This window comes from Alexandromys fortis, unplaced genomic scaffold, assembly GCF_014885135.2.
Source record: "Alexandromys fortis isolate MF-2015 unplaced genomic scaffold, M_Fortis_MF-2015_v1.1 scaffold_10, whole genome shotgun sequence".
Classification (NCBI taxonomy): Eukaryota; Metazoa; Chordata; class Mammalia; order Rodentia; family Cricetidae; genus Alexandromys; species Alexandromys fortis.
Genome location: NW_026067895.1, coordinates 5,798,744 through 5,825,280, shown reverse-complemented (window position 1 = coordinate 5,825,280; position 26,537 = coordinate 5,798,744). Strand labels below are relative to the sequence as shown.

General features: G+C 37.2%; 1 protein-coding gene across 1 annotated transcript in view; it reads left to right on the top strand.

Moving 5' to 3' along the window:
* The window catches only part of LOC126510749 (aldehyde dehydrogenase, cytosolic 1-like), a 43,985-nt gene extending 30,762 nt beyond the window's left edge, over positions 1-13,223 (top strand). Inside the window, exons 10-13 of the mRNA XM_050157450.1 lie at positions 3,778-3,942; positions 6,485-6,642; positions 9,976-10,050; positions 12,677-13,223. Of these exons, the coding sequence (XP_050013407.1) occupies positions 3,778-3,942; positions 6,485-6,642; positions 9,976-10,050; positions 12,677-12,749 (471 nt within the window). The 3' untranslated portion in view covers positions 12,750-13,223. The remainder of the gene's footprint in view (positions 1-3,777; positions 3,943-6,484; positions 6,643-9,975; positions 10,051-12,676) is intronic.
* Positions 13,224-26,537: the final 13,314 nt, after the last annotated feature.

Below are 26,537 nucleotides of genomic sequence, written 5' to 3'. Positions count from 1 at the left end.
TCTTATCTATATCTATATCTATATCTATATCTATATCTATATCTATATCTATATCTATATCTATATCTATATCTATCTATCTATCTATCTATCTATATATATATGCATGCAAACACACACCTTGCACACTGCACTCATATAACACACAAAAAGGAAGGAAAATTTAAAATGCTGTCATTTTTTGCATTCTTTAATTGGTAAAATTCTTAATGCCTACATGCATTTTTTTAGTCTGGAAATGTATACAGATCTGTAAATTCTACCTTATAATCAATTCTTCATCTCAGTTGCCAATTTGTAAGCAGTAAAGCACTCCCCAACCCTCTCTGCGGTCCTCAGTTTCTCTGCTGTAACAATATCATAAATGTTTTAGAAGGTCCAGGTTTCTGGACCAGAAAATCTTCTCCTTCTATTTATCAAGAGCCAGACATTTCATGGGGTCTCTGAGTTTCTTCTTTGTAGTTACATCAACTGTAAATATGAATGTCTTTGTCTCTCTCACTTCAATGTAAACTTTTGCTCTTGCACAACTATTGCTCATGGGCCATTTTTTAAGCTCTTGCAACTTCTGAGCTCACCCCTTCTTCTGGATATCACAATAGGGGCCACTGACCTCATCTGGAGACATATTAAATTGAAAGAGATCTACTCAAACTGGTGAGCAGAAGAAAGGATGCTACTGAGCAGCCAACAGTGAACAGCAAAACCTCACAACAAAGAGTTTACTCTTCCCAAGTGCCTCACTATTGACTTGTAACCAAACTTCATATTTTAATAAATAAATCTTTAATTCAATTAAGAAATGCTTAGAGTATATTACTACCAATTATTCCCTGAGAAAGGAGCCTGGCAAAGTCTTAAAACTCAAGTGGACATGGTCACTGCTTTCTCTGGACATAATTAGCTTGCATAAAGGTCTTATAATTTCTACTTAGCACAAGTATACAAATAGAAAAGCTTTAGTACAAAAATAATGCCGAGTAGTGAAACCCCAAATACATTGATAAGGTAACTATCAAATGAAGGAATTATAGTGTTGTTTCAATATCACTGTACTTTTTAATGACTGAGTTCAAAGATTGTGTAGAAATAGTTATGATTTTCATCATATCTGGTAATTTTTCAGATTTCTATTTGTGTTTCACATTGACCAGAAAAATATAGAGTTCTGAGTGTTTTTCTTGTTACTGTTCCTCATTCTAAGTATCTATTGGTCTGTATACATAAGCATGAAATATGTTTATCAATAGATATATGAATTAAAATATAGAAGATGGTGAGAGTGGATAAATGGAAGACAGATAAATGCTATACTGATGGCACAGTGGTGCATACTTAAGAGGATATAAGGAAAAAGAGAAGTGTCTTTTTCTGTGTATATAATCTGAATGAGGGCCTATATTTTCCTTCTCCAGGAGAGAAATCAATAGCCTCAAAAACTAAGTTTTGATATTTCTTAACTTACAAGGGGAATACGTTAGAACGGACTTAAAACATTAAAACTTAAAACATTGTAGAAGTTGAGAGCACAAAATCCCATCTTCTAGGTTATTAGCACAGGGCTTTGTGACTTCATAGCTGCTTGCTCCAAGTAGTGCTGTGCAAGTAAAATAGACAGGCATGCTGGGAATTTGGCCAGCGTTAGGGGGAAATTCCAGGCATCTCAATGCTTCTCTCTGTCTCTCTTTATCTTTCTCTATCTGTAACAAGAAAGAGCTTATGGAATAGTCATCGAGAAGACTCTTGCCTAGCATTTCATCCATTGCTGGTTTAGTCACCAATTCCTTTAAAACCAAGTTTGGAAATTAATACTGCATCACAACCAAATAGATATGGAGAAGGCAAAAGCCATATATATTTGTATAGGGAAAACAATTTCTACAATTTTGGAAGTTCTTCTTTTTTATGATTACCAACTTATTGAGTTTTTCAGCAGTTACAATAGGTGTATTACTTATTTTATATTACATATTAGAGTTTTATATGGATTTTCATTTATAAAGTACTCACTTTTTGCTTCAATCATACATACATGCATAAGCATGCATGTGAATATACTTGAAATGATCAGTATTTTCATTTTGAGGGAGTCTAATCTCATTTGTTCAACTTTTTCCTAACCATTACTCATAACAACTTGTAACTAAGCTACCTAAATGATGACAAATATCTATAACCCTCCGAGATAAGAAAAACTGCCCACCCCACCACTTGGTAATGAAAATATCATGCTCTTAAAATTACTTTCTGTCGTCTGGGTTGATGGCATCTTTAGGGGAACCTGAAAAGAAAAAAAAATGAGATAATTGTCAAGTTCTGGGAGAGTTAGCTATATCATTTGCTGCCCAGTCTCTGTAATGGGAAAGTGCAGGATTTAGCTCAAGTTCTGGCTAGAATAGTCTGTGAGGCTGAACTATCTCAACTGCCTAACCTAAAACTGAACTGTTTGTTTTCCAAAGCCAATCCTTGGCTTAGTGGAATTATTATGTTCCCACTTGACTTGTCATTGTGGGACCCCATCCTGCTTTTGGAGACTTCATGAGTCATTATTAAGCATGGTCATGGTTCACTGTAGAAAACTTAACATTTGAAATGTTATATGTAATAGATTTAAAAGAGGTTAAAGAACCATAATTTATTATGCATATCCAGGGTACAAAAACTTAATTTCTAGTTACCTGATAGAGACTCAAACCTGAAATCATGTATAGGAAGCTAGGTGAAGCCCTTTTTCTAGTATTAGTATTCAATATGACCATTAATATCATGAAAAAGTTTAATATATATATATAAATTTCATATAATATGAGCTAATATTTTTATCATAAGAAAAGTTTTAAAGAATCAAAATAAAACTAAAGGATTATGAGATTAATGGCAATAGAATAGTCCTTTAATTTTGTTTTTACTTCTCTTCCATACCAGATGAATTTTTTAACATGAAACAAGTGATGCCAAGAAACATGTAAGGCATGAGACATTTAGAATGAAATACAGGCACAAAGCCATGAGGCAAAATATAGATTAATAGAAATGAGTTAATTTAAGTTATAGGAGTTAGTGGGACAAACCTAAGCTAAGGCCAAGCTGTAATAATTAATAATAAGTCTGCACACCATTATTTGTGAACTGGTTGCCCAAAGAAAAATCATCTTACAAGTTGGTTGTCAAAACATTTCACGCTATGGTCATTGATCACGTGCTCACACATAATTCATTGTTTGAAGCATGAAGGTGATAAGCAGGGCTTGTTGGAAACTGGGATACGATCTATTGAGCTGAACTAATAAGTCTGATATAGTGCCAACAGGATGTGAGGAGAGATGCATGTTTTAGGATACACAGATTCTATCTCTGAAGATTTGTGGTCTTCTCCAGTCAAGAGTATCTGCTTCTCGAGTGGTATGCCCACTGTAACTGGGTCAAAATTCTCTTTCTCACTTCACTCTTTCATTTCACTCAGGATTAAGATTTCAGACAAATTGTTCAATCATTGACATGTTTTTCTTCCAAAGTGAATAAACAGCAGTTGTATGAAACCTTCTTATATTCTAATGTCACCAAATTTCTATGCCTACCTAACTACACTAAGCATAAACATTTTTAAGGTTTCCCTCCTGAGTCATGAGGGAAAAAAAGCATACTGAAAAATTAGTTGAGTATCTGTCACCTGTTTTGAAACACTGGATTTCATATGAATATCCTGGACTTTGAAGTTTTCATTTGCAATATGTTATCTTTATTGACACTCTTTTTCTTGTGGTTTCTTTCAACTAGATTAACAAACAGCAACATGATAAAATACTTGATCTCATTGAGAGTGGGAAGAAAGAAGGAGCCAAACTGGAGTGTGGTGGTGGACGCTGGGGGAACAAAGGCTTCTTTGTTCAGCCCACAGTGTTCTCCAATGTTACCGATGAGATGCGCATTGCCAAAGAGGAGGTAATGGTCCTACCTGTTTCTGTTTCCGGTATTGTCATATTCTTTTGTGCATAACCTGTATGTTCCCTTAAAACCCTCAGCCCCCCCTGAAATGCTTGATGATAAAGTCTGAAGTAATTTGTGATGAAGACTAATTAGTGAGGAGTGCAATGGGCTACAAATAGTTAATATCAAACCCAGAACAAAGTCCACAGCAGCTTTTGTAGGTTCTTAATTTACAGCCTTAAAGGAATGGGAAATGACCCTGTCCTTTGTAAAAATAGGAATAAATGTGGACATACTGTGTCACATATTCCAGGCACAGAACAGCATCCACTGAATTATCTGTATTATTTACATATAAAAGTCAACGAAGAGAGATAGAGTGGACTGGCTGTGTAGGGGAAATGAGGATGAGTCCTGGGGGACACAATCTAGGTAGTATCAATAAAGACAGTACCCAGATATTCAAGTTATATTTAAGAGGAACTAGTTTGTGATTAAAATGGAGGCTAATATTCTTCACAAGTATGAGGGAATTTAACACATGCAGAGATAAGAGCACCTCCCTGGGCAATGAAAGTGGCATGCACTACACTAAAACAGGAAGATACAGTGACTCAAAGACACTCATTTATAATTTCAATAATCAATGTATTGATACACATGCTCCTATATGGCAGAGGATCTGAGAGTTTATGTTCTATTTATTTATTTATTTATTTATTTATTTATTTATTTATTTATTTATTTAACATTTCTGTCTCTTCCCCGCCACAGCCTCTCATTTCCCTCCCCCGCCCCCACTCAACTCCTCCTCCCTCATCAGCCCAAAGAGCAGTCAGGGTTCCCTGCCCTGTGGGGAGTCCAAGGACCTCCCCCCTCCATCCAGGTCTAGTAAGGTGAGAAAAGGGGACTGTTCAGCTTTGCGGGGAGATGAAATAAAAAAAAAAAAAAAGAAATAAAAATCAAATGTATGTGGGTCATCCAACACACTTAGGGCATCTGCATCAATGCAATACTCAACTGCATTTGTATTTCTGCACTTATCTGTCAATTCTTCTTTGGTCAGATTTATTGCTCTTATGGATTTTGGTTAACATTTCTACAAAGGACAATACAGCAGAAAATAATCTTCCTTCAAGGAAACATTTATTGTGCTCTTATGCTCACTGGAATATCTCATTTGCTGCTTCAGAATAGGAGCCTGGAGCCCTTACTGAGTCAGCTGAGTTACTGCAACTCTGAGCAAACCCCTGTCTTCCTGCTCCACCTACTTCCCATTGACAGTGTTCGCATTGCTATGCTTCCCAGTTATAAGGTCATGAGAGAACTTAGAGACCCAGGGAGTGCCCATACTCTTCAGGGAGTGGCTTCTAACTGTCCAGTGGCACTCAAATTGACTTAGAAGCAGAAAACCATTTGAGGCTTGAGGGTTTTTGACAACCCATGTCAACATTTCCCAGGAATTTGGACTAGCATTCAGAAAAGACTTTTATTTAATTTTCATAAACACCTTATAAGAATATAGTAGTTTTGTATCCATGTGAAAATCCGGGTGTTTCCTATTACTTTGGAGGGGGATGAGATACAGACTGAGTTGTGTGTGGGTTTTACTACCCAGATTCCAGTAGAAATGAAATACTGGTTTATTCTGGATTAGACAAGTTGTGACCCTCGTCCCTGTCCTGTAACTCAAGCCACCTCCAGAGGTTTTGTTTAGTATAGGTTCTGGAGTTAGGCTTCCAGCAATAAATCCTTTTTCTTCTTTTTGGTAATTCTGAATATGGTAACTAGTAGAATCTGAATAAAAATTTTGTGTTCTTTTAGTATTTTTTTCAATTGCTTTTTATTGAGCTCTACATCATTTTTTTTCTGTTCCCCTCCCTGCCTCTCCCCTTCAGCCTTTAACCCTCCCCCAAGGACCCCATGCTCCCAATTTACTCAGGAGATCTTGTCTTTTTCTACTTCCCATGTAGATTAGATCTATGTAAGTCTTAGTGTCCTCATTGTTGTCTAAGTTCTCTGGGATTGTGGTTTGTAGGCTGGTTTTCTTTGTTTTATAATTATAAAAGTATCCAAATATAATAAAATGATGACACTTAAATCAATGTCACACCAGTGTTCAAGGCATAAACGATGTTCCCAATCCTTGTCTGTTTGTTACACTTAGAGCAAAGTACTGCTTTCTTGGTCTGGTTGTCTTGTGCAGGAACTTGAAGAAAACTAGGCTTAGGATTTAAAACATTTCCAAGGAAATCACAGATTTCCTGATTTGTTGTTCAGTCCTTATATTTTGGGAAGCTCTGTCACATCGTGTAAGAATAAACCCTGCCATGATCATGATGACTGGTGTCTGCTCCATAGAGAAAAGAAACACACGATCAGAACATGTTTCTGGTTTCACATGAATGACTATCTGCTTTTATTCTTACACATAGGTCTGAAGAGAGAGAGAACACCTTAGCCCATGGAGAATGGCTTCTAAGAAGGCATAGGAAGTGTATTTAAAGCATATGCAGTGTGTATAGCGTTAACCTGTGTTTGTGTCATTCTTGTGTAGATATTTGGACCAGTGCAACAAATCATGAAGTTTAAATCTATAGATGATGTCATTAAGAGAGCAAACAATACCTCCTATGGCCTGGCAGCTGGAGTCTTCACAAAAGACTTGGATAAGGCCGTCACTGTGTCTTCTGCTTTGCAGGCCGGGGTGGTGTGGTAAGTGCATCTGAAGTAAGCTGTGCCCTTCCTGTATCAGCCAAATGGGCAGGATGAGTTGACGTCCACTAGTCTTGAACTTTCCTAGAAATTATCTGACCTGCTAGAAAGATAATTTCTATAAATAAAAATCAAAAACAAATTATTTTCTTTAGCTTGCAAGTTACTTATGTCGAATATCGACCATTTTATGGCTATTTGATTTATACAATTATGTATTGTTAGATAGTGCCAGGGCACTTGGTACTCTGCTATATAAACATGATGATGAAAATAAAAGTCTATTATAATCAACTATTTATTAAATAATGTATATTGGTAACTTATATACACTAAACATTATTGTTGTTGCTATCGTTTACCATATTTGAAATCAAACCGAGGTGTTACATTAGCTGGGCATATGCTCTACTTGTGAGCTCCATCCTAGTCTGATTTACACTTTTTAAAAAGGTAAGAGCTCCGTTTCTCAGTCTGACCTTGAACTCACTCTGTGCCCCACATCAGTCTTGGACTTCTCATCTTCCTGCAAAACACTTCTGAGAGGCTGGGACCACAGGTCTACATCCATAGACTTGGTGCTATTTCATTATTTTTTTAAATTAATATATGTGCATGTGTATTTTGCTTGCATGTATGTTTGTGCACCATGTGAGTGCTAGGTGCATGCAGAAGCCAGAAGCTGGTATCCGATTTGTTGGAACTGGAGTCACAGACAGTTAGTTGTAATCCACAGGATATGGGTACTAGGACCCAGCTCAAGTCCTGTTAGAGCAGCAAGGACAGTTAAGACTGAACCATCTCTCCAGCCTTTTCTTTACCTTTTGAATTAGTTTGTTCTTTGATTTTTGGATTTTAACTTTAATACAATTTATCAGGCTGTGCCTTTAAAACGGAGTCTTTGCCCATCATGTGTTCTATGGACTGTTTCCTCAGCAGCCTTTTCCTTATCAAGCCTCCCTTCCCTCACTCCTGGAAACAGCACAAGCTGTTTTTTTTTTTTTTTTCATTCTCTCCCCTAGTCCAGGTAAAGAAAACTAGACACTGAAAAGCATCCTAAGGGACAAGCGAGGCCATTCTTGATCCTCTTGTTCACTTAAAATACCTTTTCCTCCTTTCAAAGTGAATGCCATTATCTAGTTACTATTGACTCAAAATTGTAATGTATTTCTTACACTCATCATTTTATCTTACTCAACAACTACTCTTTGTTTTCCTAAACCTTGTCTGTGATAAAAACCGGGAGCTTGCTTAGATTTAGAAACTTATCAATAGCATATAATAAATAGCAGAGTGAGAGCTATATGCTCTAAAACATCCTTCTCAACATATGTCTATTTTAGTGTGAGTTTAGACAGCTTCACACTAAAATGACAAATCCAGAATACTGTGAAATATGCCAACATAATGTTAAGACTGTTTGTATTCTTGGGTATTTCAAATTTTGTATTTTCAAATATGGATTTTCAACCAGTAAAGTCAATGTGATTAATCCATAGACTGAAAAAATAATAAAAAAAAAACTCCTCAAACCGAAACACTTCTGATCCCCTGAAATTCAGAGAAGAAATACAAAGCCTGCATCACTGAGAGCTTAAGTACTTGTAATATGGGGCTAGAGAGACGGCTCAACAAGGATTGTCCTTGACGTGCAAGTTTAAGAAACTGAGTTTCATTCTAGCTTCCAAGTAAAAGCAAGATATGGTGGCCTGTCCTTGGAAGTTTATCACTGCTGTCTGAGACAGAAGAATCCCCTGAACTTCATGGACTAGGCAATTTAGCAAAATTGGTGGGCCTGAAAGATAGGAGAGGAATTGATAAAAAGAAAAAAGAACACTTTATCTTTCTCTCTTCTCTGGCCTCCACGTACCTTCCCCATGTGTGCACAACGTGTGCACATGCATACATACGCACGCACACACACATGTATAGATACACACTCATGCACACACATTAGATGAATGAAAAATTTATATAAACAACCAAAGGAGGAACGCGGTTGAGAATCTGACATCTCAAACACTATGTCTCCGGGGTTTCCTCAATGAAACATGTTAAAACTGCTGTAAAATCTTAATATACAATCAGCAGTAAGCCTAGGAGCTCAAAAGCCTATTTTTTTCCTTATCTTGGCATTTCCTCAAATTTTTTTTAAAGGAAATTAATCAAAGTCCCATCTAGTTATTATAACCAATGATCAACAGAGATTTTTCTATGATAAAAAGTCCTAGTAAATTCAGCATTACTAACTCATATTTGTTCATATTCTACATTTGCTAAAGACTTACGGTGTTCCATGCATTTTTATAAATCATCTGTCAGAGGTCAATAGCAGCTCTATAAAATATAGAACATTATTCTCTCTGCTTTTGCATTAAAATAATTGTTCACAGCCTGCTGAATTGCGCTCCAATCACCCTCTCCCATTGCCTTAATCTACAATGACCTTCTCTTTAGTTATTGTCACACTTTTTACTGTGTGTTTGTTAGAAACATCTTCAAAATATTGATAAAAACTGGTTACAAACTGATAAATGGGCCTGATTCCTGCCACCACTTCTGTTTAAACTGTCTATTTATCAGTGAATAAACAAATTAAATAAGTATTGACACATATAATAATTGCTGAAGAGAGTTGATTGGACTGCTAAACGTATAAAGTTCAAGATTAACACAAAGCTTCATGCATATAAGCCATTAAAGAAGTCCATTCAATTCAAGCCTCAGACATTTCCTTTTGTGACATATTCATTCTTCCCTCTGTTATGATTCAAACTAACAGTATGTGTGTGTGCGCGCCATGTGTGCATACATACACGCACACAAATTCATGCTCATAGTTTTGTCATTTATTTCTAGGTAATATATATATATGGATGCTTTCTGCATTCTAGATTATAGTGCTGCTTTTTTTTTAAATTTTTATGTATTTATTTATTTATTAAAGATTTCTGTCTCTTCCCTACCGCCGCCTCCCCTTTCCCTCCCCCTCCCCCAATAAAGTCCCCCTCCCCAAAGAGCAGTTAGGGTTCCCTGCCCTATGGGAAGTCCAAGGGCCATCCACCTCCATCCAGGTCTAGTAAGGTGAGCATCCACGAAACTGCCTAGGCTCCCACGAAACCAATAGGTACAGTAGGATCAAAAACCCATTGCCATTGTTCTTGAGGTCTCAGTAGTCCTCATTGTCATATAGTGCTGCTTTTAATCTCAGTGATCATACTTGATCAAAACAAAGGCGTTCTTAGGGAGATTGCTGAAGTTTTAATTTTCTTGCTTAGAAATTATGGGATGTGTTAAATATTATCTACAGTAGCCACATCTTCTTTGTTTTAGGGTGAACTGCTATTTGGCTATGGCTGTCCAGTGTCCTTTTGGTGGATTCAAGATGTCTGGAAATGGGCGAGAACTGTAAGCTAAACTTTATATTACAATGCATACATATTTTGTAATAAGAATTGCCGCTCCCAGGAAACTGTTCTGTTTTCACTACTTTGGGGGTAAACTTTACCTATATTTAGTAATAAATAGTTTTTTACATGTTGGAAGTACTTCCTAAGTGAAGAAAAGAGATAGCAGGTATAATATACTTAATTAAGCTCCTATTACCGAGTCAGGGCCATGGTAAGTACACCACCTTGGTAAATAAATTGTTGCCTGTTTTTAGGATTTCCCATGGTATATGTAAATAGAAGCTATTTTCGGAAAGCAGGTAAAACGGTAAACTGGTAACAGTGAGATGAATGAAAATAAATATGGAAACACTCAAGATATTTGAATATGCCTCTTAAATAACTTAAAGCTGCCTTATCTTAAGCTTATATGCTTCTGGTGAAGTCTACATAATAACTAGGATGCATCTGTTAAATAAAGCATTTGCTGCAAAATATCCCCAGAGAATTACTGAGACAATTACCTAGAATGACTCCTGTAACATGATGAGCGGGCTGCTTGTCACCCCAGCTGCCTTGCTAGTTTATACCCGAAATAATCACACAGAAACTGTATTTATGAAATTACTGCTTGGCCCATTAGCTCCAATTTCTTATTGGCTAATTCTTTTATCTTAATTTAACCCATTTCTATTAGTCTGTATCCCATGGGACTGTGGCTTATCGGCAAGATTCTAACCAGCATCCATCTCAGGCAGGAGATCCATGGTGTCTCCCACTCTGTTCTTCTTCCAAGCATTCAGTTCTGTCTTTGCCACCTACCTAAGTTCTGCCCTATCAGGCCCAAAGCAATTTCGTTATTCATTAGCCAATGAAAGCAACACACAAACAAAAGGACCTCCTACACCAGACTCCTTTCAAGAGTTATGGGTTATTTTCAAAGACAGAAAAGCAAAATTAATGAATTTGAAAACAGGGATTCCAAAGAATCACAAATAGTAAACTCAGATGAATTTTTATTTTCTTGATTGTATTTGTCAAATCAGCTTAGCAAATGTTTTCCTGAACCTTCATTAAGGCTCATCTCTTGACACTGGTTATGAAGCAGACATAGCTCAGTCTCATATTGTTTTATGCATTGGGTGGTCTGTCATGAGAAGCAGGGCTTTTATGTGTAGGCTTACCAAAGATCACTAGATCTGCTCAATCAGAATCAACATGTGATGATGAACTAACGGGATGATTTGTATGCAGAAGACATAGAAGTCAGAGAAAGTAATGTATAGACTTTTCTTAGCTAAGAAGAAATTTAAGGAGGTAGATGCTCTTGTGGCCTGCATTAAAATTATTTATATGGTATTTCTGAGGAAGGTGACTCAGGTCAGCCTCAGTGTGACAATACACAGAATTCTGTGAGTGTCCAGTGTCTCAGTAACCCTAAATACAATGGAAAGAAACGATCAAAATTATGAACTAAGTTGTCTGCCTCTTTGATATGAACTACTTATTAAAACTCTACATTTTAGTGGACTTTAGACAGCTGGATGAAGCCATTTAATTATGATGAAAAACATGCTTTTGAGGGTTTTAAGAGCTAATTTCAAAAGTTTAAATTATCCACAGAAACTTTCAATATATGGCATTATTGATTGCTTAGGAGAATAAGACATTATCTATATACAAAACTGAATCTGGAGCAGAGTAGGTAGAGAAGTATCAGAAACCAGCAAACCTGTGTGCGAATAGGTTTCATGATCCTGGGAATAGTCCTATATACATGCAATGTGATCTCATCCAAACAATGCAGACCACAGCTGAGTGTAGTCTTCATAAATTAAACTGTCCATCATAAGGAAAGAAATCATGAATTTCCAAAATTGGATACAGGCAGAACCCTAATAATTACTGTGGTGTCTACACATGGACTCAACTCAGCTTCTGATCTCTTGAGACTGACTTGAAAATTTTGAAGTGTATTGTTAACATTGAATAATAGAGAAAACCAACATCTGCTAAAATTTGAAAAGCCTGCATCAAGTCAACCTTCAGTTTCTTTCCTCCTTAGAAGGAAATACAAGTGATCCAAAAAATAAAAAATAAAATAAAACAAAAGTAAACAAACAAAAAAACAAAATCTGACCTATGAAGTTTAGGGGTTGTTTGGCCCAGATTGAAAAGTTCCTTTTAAAACTACAGCTTCAGAAGAACAGAACCCTGAGTGGAGGAGGATCTGGGTCATCTTCTACCTGCTCACCTCTTCTGTGACAATGCAGATTGTGAATGCAGGCTCAAGTGAAGCAATGTGAACTTCTTCTCCTTATTCATTGGTCCAATAAAATATAATCAGACTGAATTATGTACTAGTTAGTCATATGGCCAAATAAAGTAATGTAAACAGTGGATATCTCATCTGAAAATAAGCTGAGCACATAATTATTTAAAACAAAAGACATGCTTTAAGAATATTTTTCTCTATTGGAGAATTTATGTTTGGTCATGAAGGTAATGGTCAGCTAGCAACTATATAAAGTACTCTGTATTCAGTAAATATTTTATATTGTTCTTACTCAGATAAGCAAGAATACATGTACCAAATTATTTTCATAGTACAATCATGTTTATATGCAATTTTCTTTCTTCTCTAGGGGTGAGAATGGAATTTATGAATACACTGAACTCAAGACAGTCGCAATGAAAATATCTCAGAAGAACTCATAAAGAAGCCAGCAGAGTGAGGAGAAACCATTCAGCAATTGGACACATCTCCTATAGTCACCAACACAGTGGTGTTCTCCTTTAACTCTTTCTTCTATTGACTTTTTAAACATAAGTGTTTCATTAGTATTAGTGTCACACATAGAAAACATGTAGCTTGATCTGAAAGATCCACTAGCCTTACTAATGTTACCCCAATTCCTACTCCATATGAAAAGTATTTAGGTTCCTGCTCCTTGTGACTCTGTCATGATCAGGTGCTTTCCAATTAGATACTTGTTTAGAATATTTACTTTGTAAGGGGGGTCAGTAGTGATTTAAGTTCTGTCCCTCAGTGACCCCTTGAATTTATGCCTAATGACTACACAGTAAGTTGCTCTGTTTCCTATGGTTATCCCCTCTGAATGTTATGAAATGTTTTCTAGAATGCCTAGTGGGAATTAAAATGTGAAGCTTAATAAAGGCAATCTCACATGATTTTTGTTTAACTTGAGTTTTTTTTACACTCTCCTTCATGACATAGTTTGATTTCCATTTTTATTTTTTTAATTTATTTATTTCTTTATTAATTAATTAAAGATTTCTGTCTCTTCCCCACCGCCGCCTCCCCTTTCCCTCCCCCTCCCCCAATCAAGTCCCCCTCCCTCGTCAGCCCAAAGAGAAATCAGGGTTCCCTGCCCTGTGGGAAGTCCAAGGACCACCCATCTCCATCCAGGTCTAGTAAGGTGGGCATCCAAACTGCCTAGGCTCCCACAAAACCAAAAGGTGCAGTAGGATCAAAAACCCATTGCCATTGTTCTTGGGGTCTCAGTAGTCCTCATTGTCCACTATGTTCAGCGAGACCGGTTTTAACCCAGGCTTTTTCAGACGCAGGCCAGCTGGCCTTGGTGAGTTCCCAATAGGACATCCCCATTGTCTCAGTGTGTGGGTACCCCCCTCGTGGTCCTGAGTTCCTTGCTCATGCTTGCTCTCCTTCTGCTCCTGATTTGGACCTTGAGATTTCAGTCCGGTGCTCCAATGTGGGTCTCTGTCTCTGTTTCCTTTCATCGCCTGATGAAGGTTAATATTCAGGAGGATGCCTATATGTTTTTCTTTGGGTTCTCCTTCTTATTTAGCTTCTCTAAGAACCCGAATTATAGGCTCAATGTCCTTTATTTATGGCTAGAAACCAAATATGAGTGAGTACATCCCATGTTCCTCTTTTTGGGTCTGGCTTACCTCACTCAGGAAAGTGTTTTCTATTTCCATCCATTTGCCTGCAAACTTCAAGAAGTCCTTGTTTTTTACTGCTGAGTAGTACTCTAATATGTATATATTCCATACTTTCTTCATCCATTCTTCAACTGAAGGGCATCTAGGTTGTTTCCAGGTTCTGGCTATTACAAACAATGCTGCTATGAACATAGTAGAGCATATACTTTTGTTGTATTGAGTTTTTAAAATAAATGTTTATTCTTTGAAAATTTCATATATATGTATAGTATGTTAGGATCATATTCAAACCATCTCTCCCCTTTGGCTTCTCAGATCTGCATTCATGTACATCCTCCTCCCAATTCCATGTACTTTTAAATTTATTGTCCCTCCTGAATTCAGCTAATGCTGCTCACATGCACACAAGTGTGGAGTCATTCACTGGGGACATAGTCAGTCTATCAGGAGCCAATCTATTTCTGGAGAAAACAGACTTCCTTTCCACCAGCAGGCATCGCCTGCTAATAGCTCCTCTTACAAAGATGACTTTTGTGCTCCTGCATTCATGCTGTAATGTTGACTGGCTCTTTCTTGTGCAGGTCTTATGTAGTTAACCACAACCGCCATGAGTTCAAGAGTATAATGACCAATCGTGCCTGGAGGCACTATTTTTTTTTTATTTTTATTTTTATTTTTTTTTATTTTTTTATTTTTTTAGCAGGAAAGCTGATCTCTGGATCTCATAACATTTTTAGCTTTCTTTAATGATGTTCCCTGGGCCTTGGGGAGAGGGATGGTAATATTTAAGTCCCGTTGATTGCTGAGCATTCCACAGATATTAAATCTCTGCATTGTAGCCTGGTGTGAATCTCAACGTTATTCATCCTTCCCTGAAAAAGCAACTTGTCTAGAGAGACATGCAGTAATATATGTGCAAGGATACAAGTCTTTCGGGTAAGTTTGCTACTCTATCCTTTTAGTTTGTTGTTGTTGTATCTTACATGATTCACACCATGTACAAATCACCTTCTGCTACTTCGAAAGCAATAGAGTAGGAAGAAGGTTTCTAAGGCAATACCAGCTTGATTCCTTGACAAGTGATGAAGAAGACGATTTGGGGCAAGATTTGACGGCGATGTCCCATTTAGGGCTGAGTGTTCCAAGGTTTATCTCTCTTTGCCTACTTCTGGTTGTGGGTCTCTGTATTTGATCCCATCTGTTACAGGAAGAAGCTTCTCTGATGATGGCTGAGCAAGGTGCTAACCTATGAGTACAACAGAATTTTTTGACCATATTTCTAGTCATTCTTTTGAATTAATTATATATCATTTCATCTAAGTTATTAGAGACATTACTGCATGACTGATAATTTTCTGAGGGGAAAACAACTATCTTAGTGTTTCTTGTTACCTGGATTTGCCCATCTAACGTTAGATCATTGTTTCAGGTTTTTTTGTTATTGTTATTTTAATTTGGATTGTGTTTATTATGTCAATGTAGCTGTTTGCAGTATTCAGGAGAGGCTGGCCTGAGAGAGAGCTGTATTTATGTTTTCTTCTGTTACCATCTTGTTCCAGGCAGCAGGTTTTGCCACTTCCGTGAGCTGAGTATTGTCTTCAGCAAAAGGCACTATCCGGCTGGTAACCCACTGCAATTAACGGGGGGCAGGTGTGACAATAACCAGCTTCCTGTGAAGTACTGAGTTTATGAGTGAGTAAAGGGATCTTGATAGCACTGTGAATAGATGACAGTCTTTACCATGTTAGATATTGTGGGAATGAGTGGAAAGGAAAACAAAAAGATGTTAGCAAGCAAGGTTAAGACTTGGAAGCAGTATTAGTTTGTTAGACAGAAAGGATAGGAGACAGAGACATGTAGGATCCAAAATAAGAGAGGTTAAGGAAAAGATAAGTCTATTGACATCTTAGCTAAGAGTAGACTAAAAGGAAGGGCAAGATCTGTATCTAGGTATCATAAACAAGGTTCATTTCTGGATTTTAGAAGAGATAATACTACGAAAAAAAGGATATGGGATAAGAGAAAAGAAAGAAGACAGAGATGATAGAGAGACAGCACAAATCAGAGAAAGGTGTGAACTGGAGGGAACAGTATTCTTTTGCTACAACTGATGCTGTAGGGGGGGACAGAGAGTTGAGTGAAGATGTTAGAAATTGAAACAAGGGACTTGGATGTTGTTTCTTTGTCCATGACAGATCTACAACAGTATCTCTCAGGCCCAGTGCAGGATAGGCTGTGTGCTGGTTTCTGCAAGTGTCTTTTCTTGTCATACTCTCAGGCTCCTCTTCTGCGTGAGATTTCGGGCAGAGCCACTTGCTGTCTGTGAGTCAGGGCAACTGAGGCAAAGCTTGTGGAGCCACAGTTGACGTGAGCCTATTCGGCCAGCAACAGGGAGTGACTGTGTGGCGTCTAAAGCAAGAGTTAAAGCTCATGCTTAGTTTTCAGTTTCACAATCCATTGTTAGAATGGTGGTACCGCAGTCACCGTAGACTCTTTCTGTGAAATCCCAGCAGGCACGGTCTTGCACATTTCATGGTGTAAGTCTTTCCAATCAGTTTGCCAGATTGGGCAGTATATATATTAATTGAAGTCACAGGAATAAGCTCAGTAAAATGGGGCTTGCTGGGACTTGCTGAGATGGGTTCTGAGGACTGGGGAAGAAGTTGATAGAGTGATAACACACACCTATTCTCTTATTTCTGAAACTATAATCAGCCTCTTCTTTCAGTGTGGCTTCTAGGCCCTTCTAATCCAGGAATGTCAAGTTGAAATTTTTAATTTTGTTTATTTAGTGTGTGATTTTATTCAGTGTGTATATGTGTGTATGTTTGTGTAAATGCAGGTGCCACCGGACACTCATGAAGTTCAGAGAACACCTTGGGAATATTGATTCTTTCTTCCTATCATGTGGAACCTAGCAATCTAACTCAGGTCTTCAGGTTCAGAGGCCAGCACCTTTACCTCTTGAGCCATCTAGAGGTCCACAGCATAAAATTTTAAAGGATGAGGGTGCATTATAATGATAAACTACCCAATCCCTAAAAAACAGAGCTAAATTGAGTAAATAAAAGTACTACTTATTCATCCTTGGGCCAGAAAAAAAAACATTCTATTTGTTTGAATAATATTTGAAGTAAGTACCACATATTTGAGATAGAAGGTTAGCAGTTGTAGGCAGATACTGCTCTTTTGTTCCTGGCTGCCCAGTCCCGAATAATCACACAGAAAATATATTAATTACAAAACTGTTTGCTTGATAACTTAGGCATATTCCTAGCTACCTCTTACATCTTAAATTAACCCATTTTTATTAATCTATGTATCACCACAAGGCTGTAGCTTATTGATAAGGGTCCCAGTGCCTCTCTCCTTCAGCAGTTACATGGCATCACTTTGACTCTGTCAATTATTTATGTCTTTGTTCATATATCTTTCCTGTCTTTATTTTGCCCTGCTGAAGCAACTTCTTTACTAACTAATTGTTATAAAACATATTCACAGCATACAGAGGGGAATCTCACATCACCTCCCCTTTTCTGTCTAAATAGAAACAAAAGTTTAACTTTAATATAGTAATATTATATATAACAAATCAGGTATCAAGCAAGAATTACAGTTACAATATTTATAACTAACTTATCTTTTATCATAACTAAAGAATACTATGACTATAAATATCTAGTCTTTAATTTTTCAAAGACCCCAAAAGAATATAATATTACCTAGGTAAACAGGAAGTACATTTTAAGCAACTTCCAAAGTAATAGAATTGACAGAATCTTCTTACTGCCTCTGTAATATTGGGGCATCCATCTTCAGATAGAGGGCCATAGAATCTATAACATGAAGGGGCCTGCTTGTTGGGGTTAATGTACTGCCCAGTATCCCACAGCAAGCAAGCCCCAAAGAAAATCACACAGAGGTCTCCATAAGTTCTAAGCTGATTGGTCCATTAGCTCGGGTTTCTTATTAGCTCTTATGACTTATATTAACCCATTATTCTGATCTATTTTAGCCATATGGCTCAGTACCTTTTTCAGCTGGCAGGTCACATCCTGCTTCCTCAGTGATCTACATAGGACTGGGAGGAATCAACTTCCTCCTTTCCAGAATTCTCCTGTTCTCATTGCCTCATTTCTACTTCCTGTCTGGTTTTCCCACCTACACTTCCTGCCTGGCCAATCAGTGTTTATTTAAGACATGATTGACAGAATACAGACAATTTTTCTGCACCAAGTATCCAGCAGACTTTTCTATTAAGCAGGAAATGTGAAGATCTGTTCTGCCTTATAATGGCAAAGTTTATCAATTGCTTTCTTTTGCATTCTGCAGATAGTCTGGCAATTTTTTTTTCTGCAAAACAGGAATGCTAAAAGATTCCCTCACCTTCAGTTTAGGCAAGTTCAGAAGTATTTTCCTACATGTCCAGTTCATACAGCAGCAAGTTGTTCAGGCAAGAGCAGTTTCTTGTCCAAATGACTAACAAATTCAATAATGTTGATGCCCATCTTCCTCCTGAAGTAGATTGGTGCTGCCAGGAGATGTGTCTCGTTGTCATGAAAAGTCTAAGTTCTTAAAACATTTTAAATGCCATATTCTTTGAAGTGTTGAAGATTGTCTATCTAACTGAAATATATCTCTGAATATCCTGAAAACCTAATTACATGATTACTAGTTTGACTATTATAAATGACTATTAATCTGTATTTTTTAGTTATCCATTACATTTTTAAATGAGCTGTATAAACATAATACTTTAAACAAGAGCAGAAATACATGTACATAGTGTAGCAAATAAACCTTTAATTACAATCAATAGTTCAAAGTCCATACCAATGCAAAGTATTCATCTCTATATTATATCTCCCTTTAAATAAAAACAAACATTTATAAGCAATCATTTTGGGAATTTGGGCATAGTTTTCTCAAAAATTATTCCTGATGTTTCTTGCATGAAATATTTTTAGGGATCACGGAGACCTTTCATGGGATCTTGTTCCATTAAACCACATTAGCCTGGAAAGAATCCACAGGTTCCCATCCTTTGTGGAAACAAATGCAGAACCTCTTTTCCAAAGCAATATATCCTTAGATTTAAATTTTGAAGTCAAGATATCTTAATGCTGTTTCAGTTTAGCATTCCCCAGAATCAAATACCTCTCTAGACTCAAAATATTCAAAGAAAACACAACAATATGCAGAATCCAAACTCTCAGTGTATATTCCATCTTTATGTGGCTTTTCTTTACTCCCTTAATCTATGACTGTCTGTACTCTTATATTATCTTTACTGTCTCTTTAAAGACTTTGTTTTATTTTTAAAGCTATTTCTTTTTACCATCATCTATACTCTTTTTCTTTTCTCTCCCAAGCCTATATACATTTATCCAACACTGTGACCCATTCAGAGGTCTTTTTTTTTTTTTTTTTTAAGTTCTGAGTCTGTCTTTATTGGGCATCTGTAATCATTTTCTCCTCAGCAGTGTTTTTTTAAATACTAAACAGGTCCAGCCAGCACCAATTCCATGGCTCTGCCTGTTTGCTCTGCCCACTTCAACATGGCAGAGGCATGTTCACTATCTCTGTGAGCCATGCTTACCACCCCAATTCCAGGGATGCAGCAAGTCTATGTCCCCATTAAGCAATTTGTAACATGCTGCTCATAGAGCCCATTTAAGTGCATGCTCTGAAGAGCAAAGAAGCTTCCAAATTTATGTCCACTGCATAACACTCACAGCCTATGCTTCCATTAGCCTTGCATCGAGGACCTTCTCACTCTGACCTGAGTTTCCACATTGGAAAACAAGTTGGGCTCTACTAAAAACAGGAAAATATTTGTGCATTGATGTATTTATTCTCAAATATTCTACTTGATGATTTAAAATTTATGGTTTGGAATCTTTAGAAAAACAGTTTACAAACTCAGATTTTGTAATAAAAGAGCTTATCATTTCTAAATAATAGACACTGTGTGACAGTGATATTGCAGCATTCTAACAGATGCTACCATCACACAGAGCAACGTGAGAATGAATGAAGTTGCCAGCTCCTGAAATCATTGAAACTCCAACTTCAAGTTTCGTTAAGCTTGCATAAACTTAGAAGATTTGCAATTTGACTGCCTTTTAAGACAGAACAAAATACTGCTATTTTTAAAGATGGAGAAAAGGAAGTCTTTTAAAAACCTGAAAGGTGTATTGTAACTGAGAATAAAAAAAATATTCATATATAGAGGTGAATTGCATTTTGTTAAACTCAAAGAGTACCTATATTTTTACAAGATGTGTTTGAACCATGTATAAATATGTCAGCCAACAGACACATGAGTATTGTGGCAATGAACACCATAAGATCATTTCTCAACAGAGAAGGTTGAGCACAGAATAAGACAAAATCCAGAAGCAGTTTGAATATTTGAAAATTAAATCTTCTTTGTATAAATAAGTCATTACAGGATTAAACAAGAACTTTCTGCTTTACATTGTCTGGTCACGAGTCACTGGACAGGATTTTATATTTCATTAATCATATCAAGGACACACCAAGAATAATGATTAAAACTTTGGAATGGTTCAGAATTTATTGTAGCCTATGTGTAAGGAAATTTACGAGGGATTTAGTTTTGCAATTGGAAGTATGATTTCATTGTCCACAAAGTCTATGGAACAAAAGAATTTTCATTTTCACAAATGGTAAGCTAAGTGATAGAAATTGGAATTTTCTCTTCAAGCAAGGACAGTTTCAGACCTCAGATACAGCAATCAGATATCTATTGTACTGAGATTTTTTTTCTTGGTCTTTTTTTCCCTGTTACTTTTTGAAGTCTTGATAATTTAGTTAAAATAATTAAATTTCCTGAATGGTCAATGAAGTGTCAAAATATTGTGGAGGGGATACTGAGACATGTAGAGGACACCATACGAGTGAATTCCTTGTCCTATGTCAGCTTCCTTGTAGGTGCCATTCAGACATTATTTGTTTCACATAAAAATAAAATATCCTGTTTGTGCAGTGCTTCAATCTATTAGAAAAGAGGAAAGGTATGGGCAAAATTGTATAATCATAAAGCAGAATACACAGTGTCTATGACTGATAGTGAGAAATTCTGCAAGTTTTTTCACTGGAAAAATAGTTTCATCTTGATTTCATGCACGAACTTCCATAGCTCCCTGGTTCAGAGGGTAAATCCCAAGCATGTGAAGGAAGCAGACTCTAGCTTGGAAATGAGTAACGGAATTTGGAAGGTGCATTTTCTACGGTAAATGTCCTACAGATTAGCATTTAATGCTAGGTGGAAACTTTAAGAAATTATAATATCTGTATTCAAAGCCAACTTTTGGTAACTTATATAATTAAATAAAAAGATCTAAAATGGTTTGGTAATGTGTTGACATTGAATTTTACATGTATTCTCTTAAATAACACAGTAGAAACCATGTAACTTTTGCCCAGTTTCTCCCCATTGTAACAACTTACAAAACTCTGGCAAAATTTCTCAAGTGAAACACTGACATTCTTACAGCCCAGAAGCAGAATGGCCCCAGTACCACATGCATCTCGGGTGTTGGCTTTCAGGGTGATATCTATACCTTTCACCCTGTCCTCTAGAGTGTTCCTTAGGAAAGATAAGTTTGTTCTTATGAATTCATGTTCCATGACAAACCATTAGAACTTTGTTCAAAATTTTGTCCATACTTTTTTAAGAGGTCACTCTGTAACCCAGAAAGCCTTTGAGTTTGCAATTCTCTTGCCTCATTTTCCCACTTGCCTAGAATTACAGCCCTCACTCAGGGCTGAAATAGGCTCAGAATATATTTCAGTTTTATAACATATGCTGTTAAATGATTCATATGGCAGAAAGATTATTTTCCTTATCTTTTTCCTTTATATTGAAGTCTAGATGAGAGTTTTTCCTCCTTGGAAATCAATATGACAGTTTCTTAGAAAACTGAGAATCAATAAACTTCAAGAACCAACTATAACACTCCTAGTCATATACCCAAAATATACTCCAACCTTTCACAAGGACACTTGCTGAACTATATTCGTAGCATCTTTATTCTCCTATTGTGAATAAATAGAAAACAACCTAGATGTTCCTCAACAGAAGAATGGATAAACAAAATGTCGTTCATTTACCCAATGGAGTATTACTCCGTTGTTAAAAACAATGGCACCATGAAATTTGAAGACAAATGCATGCAACTAGAAAAAAATCATCTTGAGTGAGACAACCCAGACCCAGAAAGACAAACATGGCATGTACTCACTTATAAGGAGATATTAGCTGTAAAGTAAAAGATAAAAAATGCTACAACCCACAGACCTAGAGAAGCTAAGTAGCAAGGAGAACTTAAGGGAGGACACAAGAATCTCCCTGTGAAGGCCATATAGAATAGATTTCACAGGTGGCTTGTGGGTGGGTGGGAATGAGAAAAACTAGAAGAAATGGCTAGAACTGGGGAGAATTTGGGGGGTGAGGTGAAAACCTAGAGAGTAACCCCAAGATATACTGCTAGTAAGTGGACATGTAGCCTGAATCAGCCATTTTCTGTTACCAGGTGAGGCCTCAGGTATATGGACTGAAACACCAAACCAGTCACAAAACCTTCATCCTACAGTTTGTCCTGCCTGCAGAGTGTTCTGGGACCAGAGCCTTGCAGATTTGTCTTCAAAGAGACCTGAGAGACTTTATTCAGGAATTCAGTGTCTCACTACACATATTAGACAGAGCTTTGAAGGTACTGTGGAGGACAGAGAGAAAATATCATAGGAACCAGAGGGATCAGAGACATTACAAGGACATGGCCCACAGAATCAACCGACCAGAACTCATGGGGACTTGCAGAGATCAGGGAGTTTGTAGAGGTCTGACCTAGGTCCTCTGTGTCTATGTTATTGCCGAGTAGCTTGTTTTGCAAGATTCCTAACAGTGGGAATGGGCGTTGTATCTGATTCTTTTGTCTACTTGTTGGACTCTTTTCCTTATAGTGGGATGGCTTGTCCCGTCTTGATGTGATGGCATGTGTCTGGCCTTCTTGTAGCTTGTTATGTCATGTTTGGTTGATGTCTCTGGGAGGTCTACTCCTTTTCTGAGGGGTGACAGAGAGGGATGAGTCTATGGTAGAGGTAGGGTGGGGGAAAGACACTGGGAGGAGGGGAGAGAGAGGAAACTAATGTAATATATGAGAGAATGTAATATGTAATATATATATGCATATATATTTAGAAAAGAATAAAAAAGAGTTCTTAGAGATGTAATCATTTGTGCAAGTTCACAACAGAATGGAATAATAGTCAAAGGTTATGCTAAAGTCCAATTGTATTGTCTCACACTGTCACTCCAGCAAGTAAACAAGTGTCAAGTGACAGGAAGAAAGTAGACTACAGGAAAGAAAGAAAATGGGAAGAAAGACTAAGAGACAGTTGGAAGGTGACATTCCAAAGAGAGTTTTATGAGAAAGCAATTTGGCTAATGCTACACTCAATTCTGAACGAAAACTTAGGATCCTTTCCAAAGGATCATCTGTTTTCATATATTCTACTTACATTCATGGTTTGACCTTGTAACATCTATTTTGACATCCTAGTGCTCAGTTCTCTTCCCCTTTTAATACCAAGCACTTTATAAAGCAGGGTGAGGACAGACAGTGTAAAATTCAAAGGTATGTGTTGAAAAGAACAGCCTGTATCACTCTGTGTTTCCTCTTTGTGCCCAGACTTGTCAATCTATTCCCAGGTACCTTTGCATCTGACTGATGGACAAAGACATCCAAGCACACATGCATGGTGAAGATGCAGAATGCCACAAGGAATTCTGAAACGTTAGACAAATATTGGAAGTAAAAGAATCATTATTAGAGAGCTACCAAGTCTCCCTGACATACAATTCTGAACACCCTGGAGGTAAGAGCTACATCCCAGATGATCAGCGAATCTTTACTTGAGAGGCGTGTCATATCCTGCTCTTAGCTGAAAGGGCAGGGTAGCTGAAAATGTTTAGTTATAACCTGCCTGAGGAGTGACTGATGAGACACACTCTAAAAAACAACAAATAAAAGAAGCCTTGCTTTATCACTATGATGAGCTATCAGGATGGTAAGATTCTCAGACCTCAGAGTGCCACAATGGATAGACAATGATAGTGGAATTTGATCATGGAAAACAGGTCATTATCTGCAATGAGGTATTATCACTTTTTCTTTCCTTTTTTTTTTCTTGTCATTTTGATCTATATTGGTCAATGATGAAATTTAAATGAGTGCTTTTAATGGGACTTTGAAACTCCCCTGGAATTGTCTCTGATGTATAAAGCCTTTCAGAAACAGCATAAAATAAGCAGTCCTGACATGTTGGTGCACAACTGCCAGGTAAGCACCGAATAACATCCGCCAGTCATTCATTTCAATTGAATTGCCAGGACATTTTGATTGTAGCTGATCATTTGTCATAGAATTAGTTGGGAAGTTAGAGTGAATTGACCACAAAAATCAAGTTCCTCCCATTGCAAATTCACAAAGCCTTTCCTGTAGGCTTAAGTTTATGAACGGAAAGACATTGCAAGGACCTTCAAGCTAAAACTATTAGTCTATAGCAATTAGAAGTTAAGTGTGATTGATGGGTGTGGTTATTTAGTGAGTTCAAGAAGAAGTGGATGACTAGCATGCATGATTACATGCTGTAAGAATTCTACACTAAGTCATTTCATGCTATAACACCCCTGTCCCTTTTCTACACGTAAATATATAAGCTACTGACTGGAAGTGAGCTGAGTTCTGATGCACATGTGGTTGTTAGTTGCCTTGCTCTGTCAACTTTGAGCTTGTTTGAAGAGCCAGCTTTTCTCCACTCTGACTTGATAAGTCCTCCTATATTATGCACAGGATACAACTATATTAAGTGAAAGAAGTTCTGTTCTAACAACCATAGCATCAGGACTCTGTGTTTTTACTTTTAGGGACTCTGCCCAGCATTTCCCCTATTCTAACCCTAACCCTAACCTTAACCCTAACCTTATGTCAGGGCAGAGACAGGTGCTACACAACTACAAAGGAAACATATTACATAAAACACTTGTCAAGTTTTATTATTGATTTTTTTCCAGGATTCCCTTCAAACTCTCTCAATAAATGTGTTTCCCAAAAAAATTCCCTCTCATTATTCCAACTCCATACCACCCAAACCAAACTTCTTGGGGGTTATTTAAAGAACTCCATTGTTGCTTCTGATATTGTTTGCAAATACTATATATGGTTTAACATATCTTTTGTATTTCAGTGGCTATTGAACTTCAGATGCTCAGTTGAAAGTCTTTACTTGTCATGCCTGAGTAGACTTTTTCTTTACAAATGTCCAGTATGTAACTAACTTCAGAGACAGTGTTCTCATCAATTGTTTTCTCATTGCTAATGTTTCCACCAAAATACAATAATTTCTTGAAATAACTTCTTGTCCAGTTCTGTTATTGATGGTGAGGTTTTGTGGTCTTTTCTGATACTTGGCACACTGTTCACATTATCTAAGAAGCTTGTAGCAGGGGTGTTAGCCTAATGGTTACATTAGTTAGAGGACCAGGCAATAATATTCTGAGGAGTTCAGCATTCTCTGTGCATGCTGAGCTTTCATGGAGTAGAACTGAACGGAAGCTGAATATGGTAATTTGAACATAACTGGCCCTCAGAAGTCCATAGGGAAAGGCATTATCAGGAGATGTGGCTTTTTTGAAATGGATCTGGCCTTGTTAGAAGAAGTAAGTCACTGTGAGAATAGACTTTGCGATTTTGTTTGTTTCAAAGACAGAGACTTGTGGGTATCTGAGTTTTGAGGCCAGTGTGGTCTACAGAGAAAGTTCAAGAACAGCCATGATTAAACAGTGAAGAAATCTATGGAAAACAGAAATCTGCAGAAGATGTAATTGAAAGATCCCTGAATTTGAGACCAGCCTAATCTGCAAACCAAGTTCTAGAACAGCCAAACTTAGGCAGTAAGATAACAATCAAACAGAAAGTTTGTAAAGATGTAATTGAACAAGAAGGGCATGTTCCAGCACCAGCAAGCAGCAGAACTTGGCAGCTTCAGCAATGTGGTTCTGGCTTTAGAGTTAAGGATAAAAGAAACAAACAGGTTATGAAACTGGCCTCCATGTCTAAGGAAACCAGCTTAAGCCAGGCATGTGTTAGGCATGTCTCTAAATGCAGAAAGGCTATTGTGTGAAATTGTGAAGTTAAAGCCTGGATTATTTTGGAAAACCCCAAATGGTAGAGATGCCAGAGTCATGGGATATCTAGCAAAGAAAGTTACTAACAGAAAGTGGAAACAGTCCAAAAGAAAGAAGTGTGTTGAATTCAAAGAAGTTGAACAGAGTTGGAGATCTGAAGAGTGTTTTGACAGCAGACATGTAGTTTGCCCAGCTGGCTTCTGATCTTTCTTTAGTCCAGTATTTCTTTTTTTAATTGTTTTTATTGAGTTATATATTTTTCTCTGCTCCCTCCTTTTCTCCCCCTCCCCTCTGCCCTCTCCCATGATCCTCATTCTACCAATTTACTTAGGAGATCTTGTCTTTCTCTACTTCCCATATAG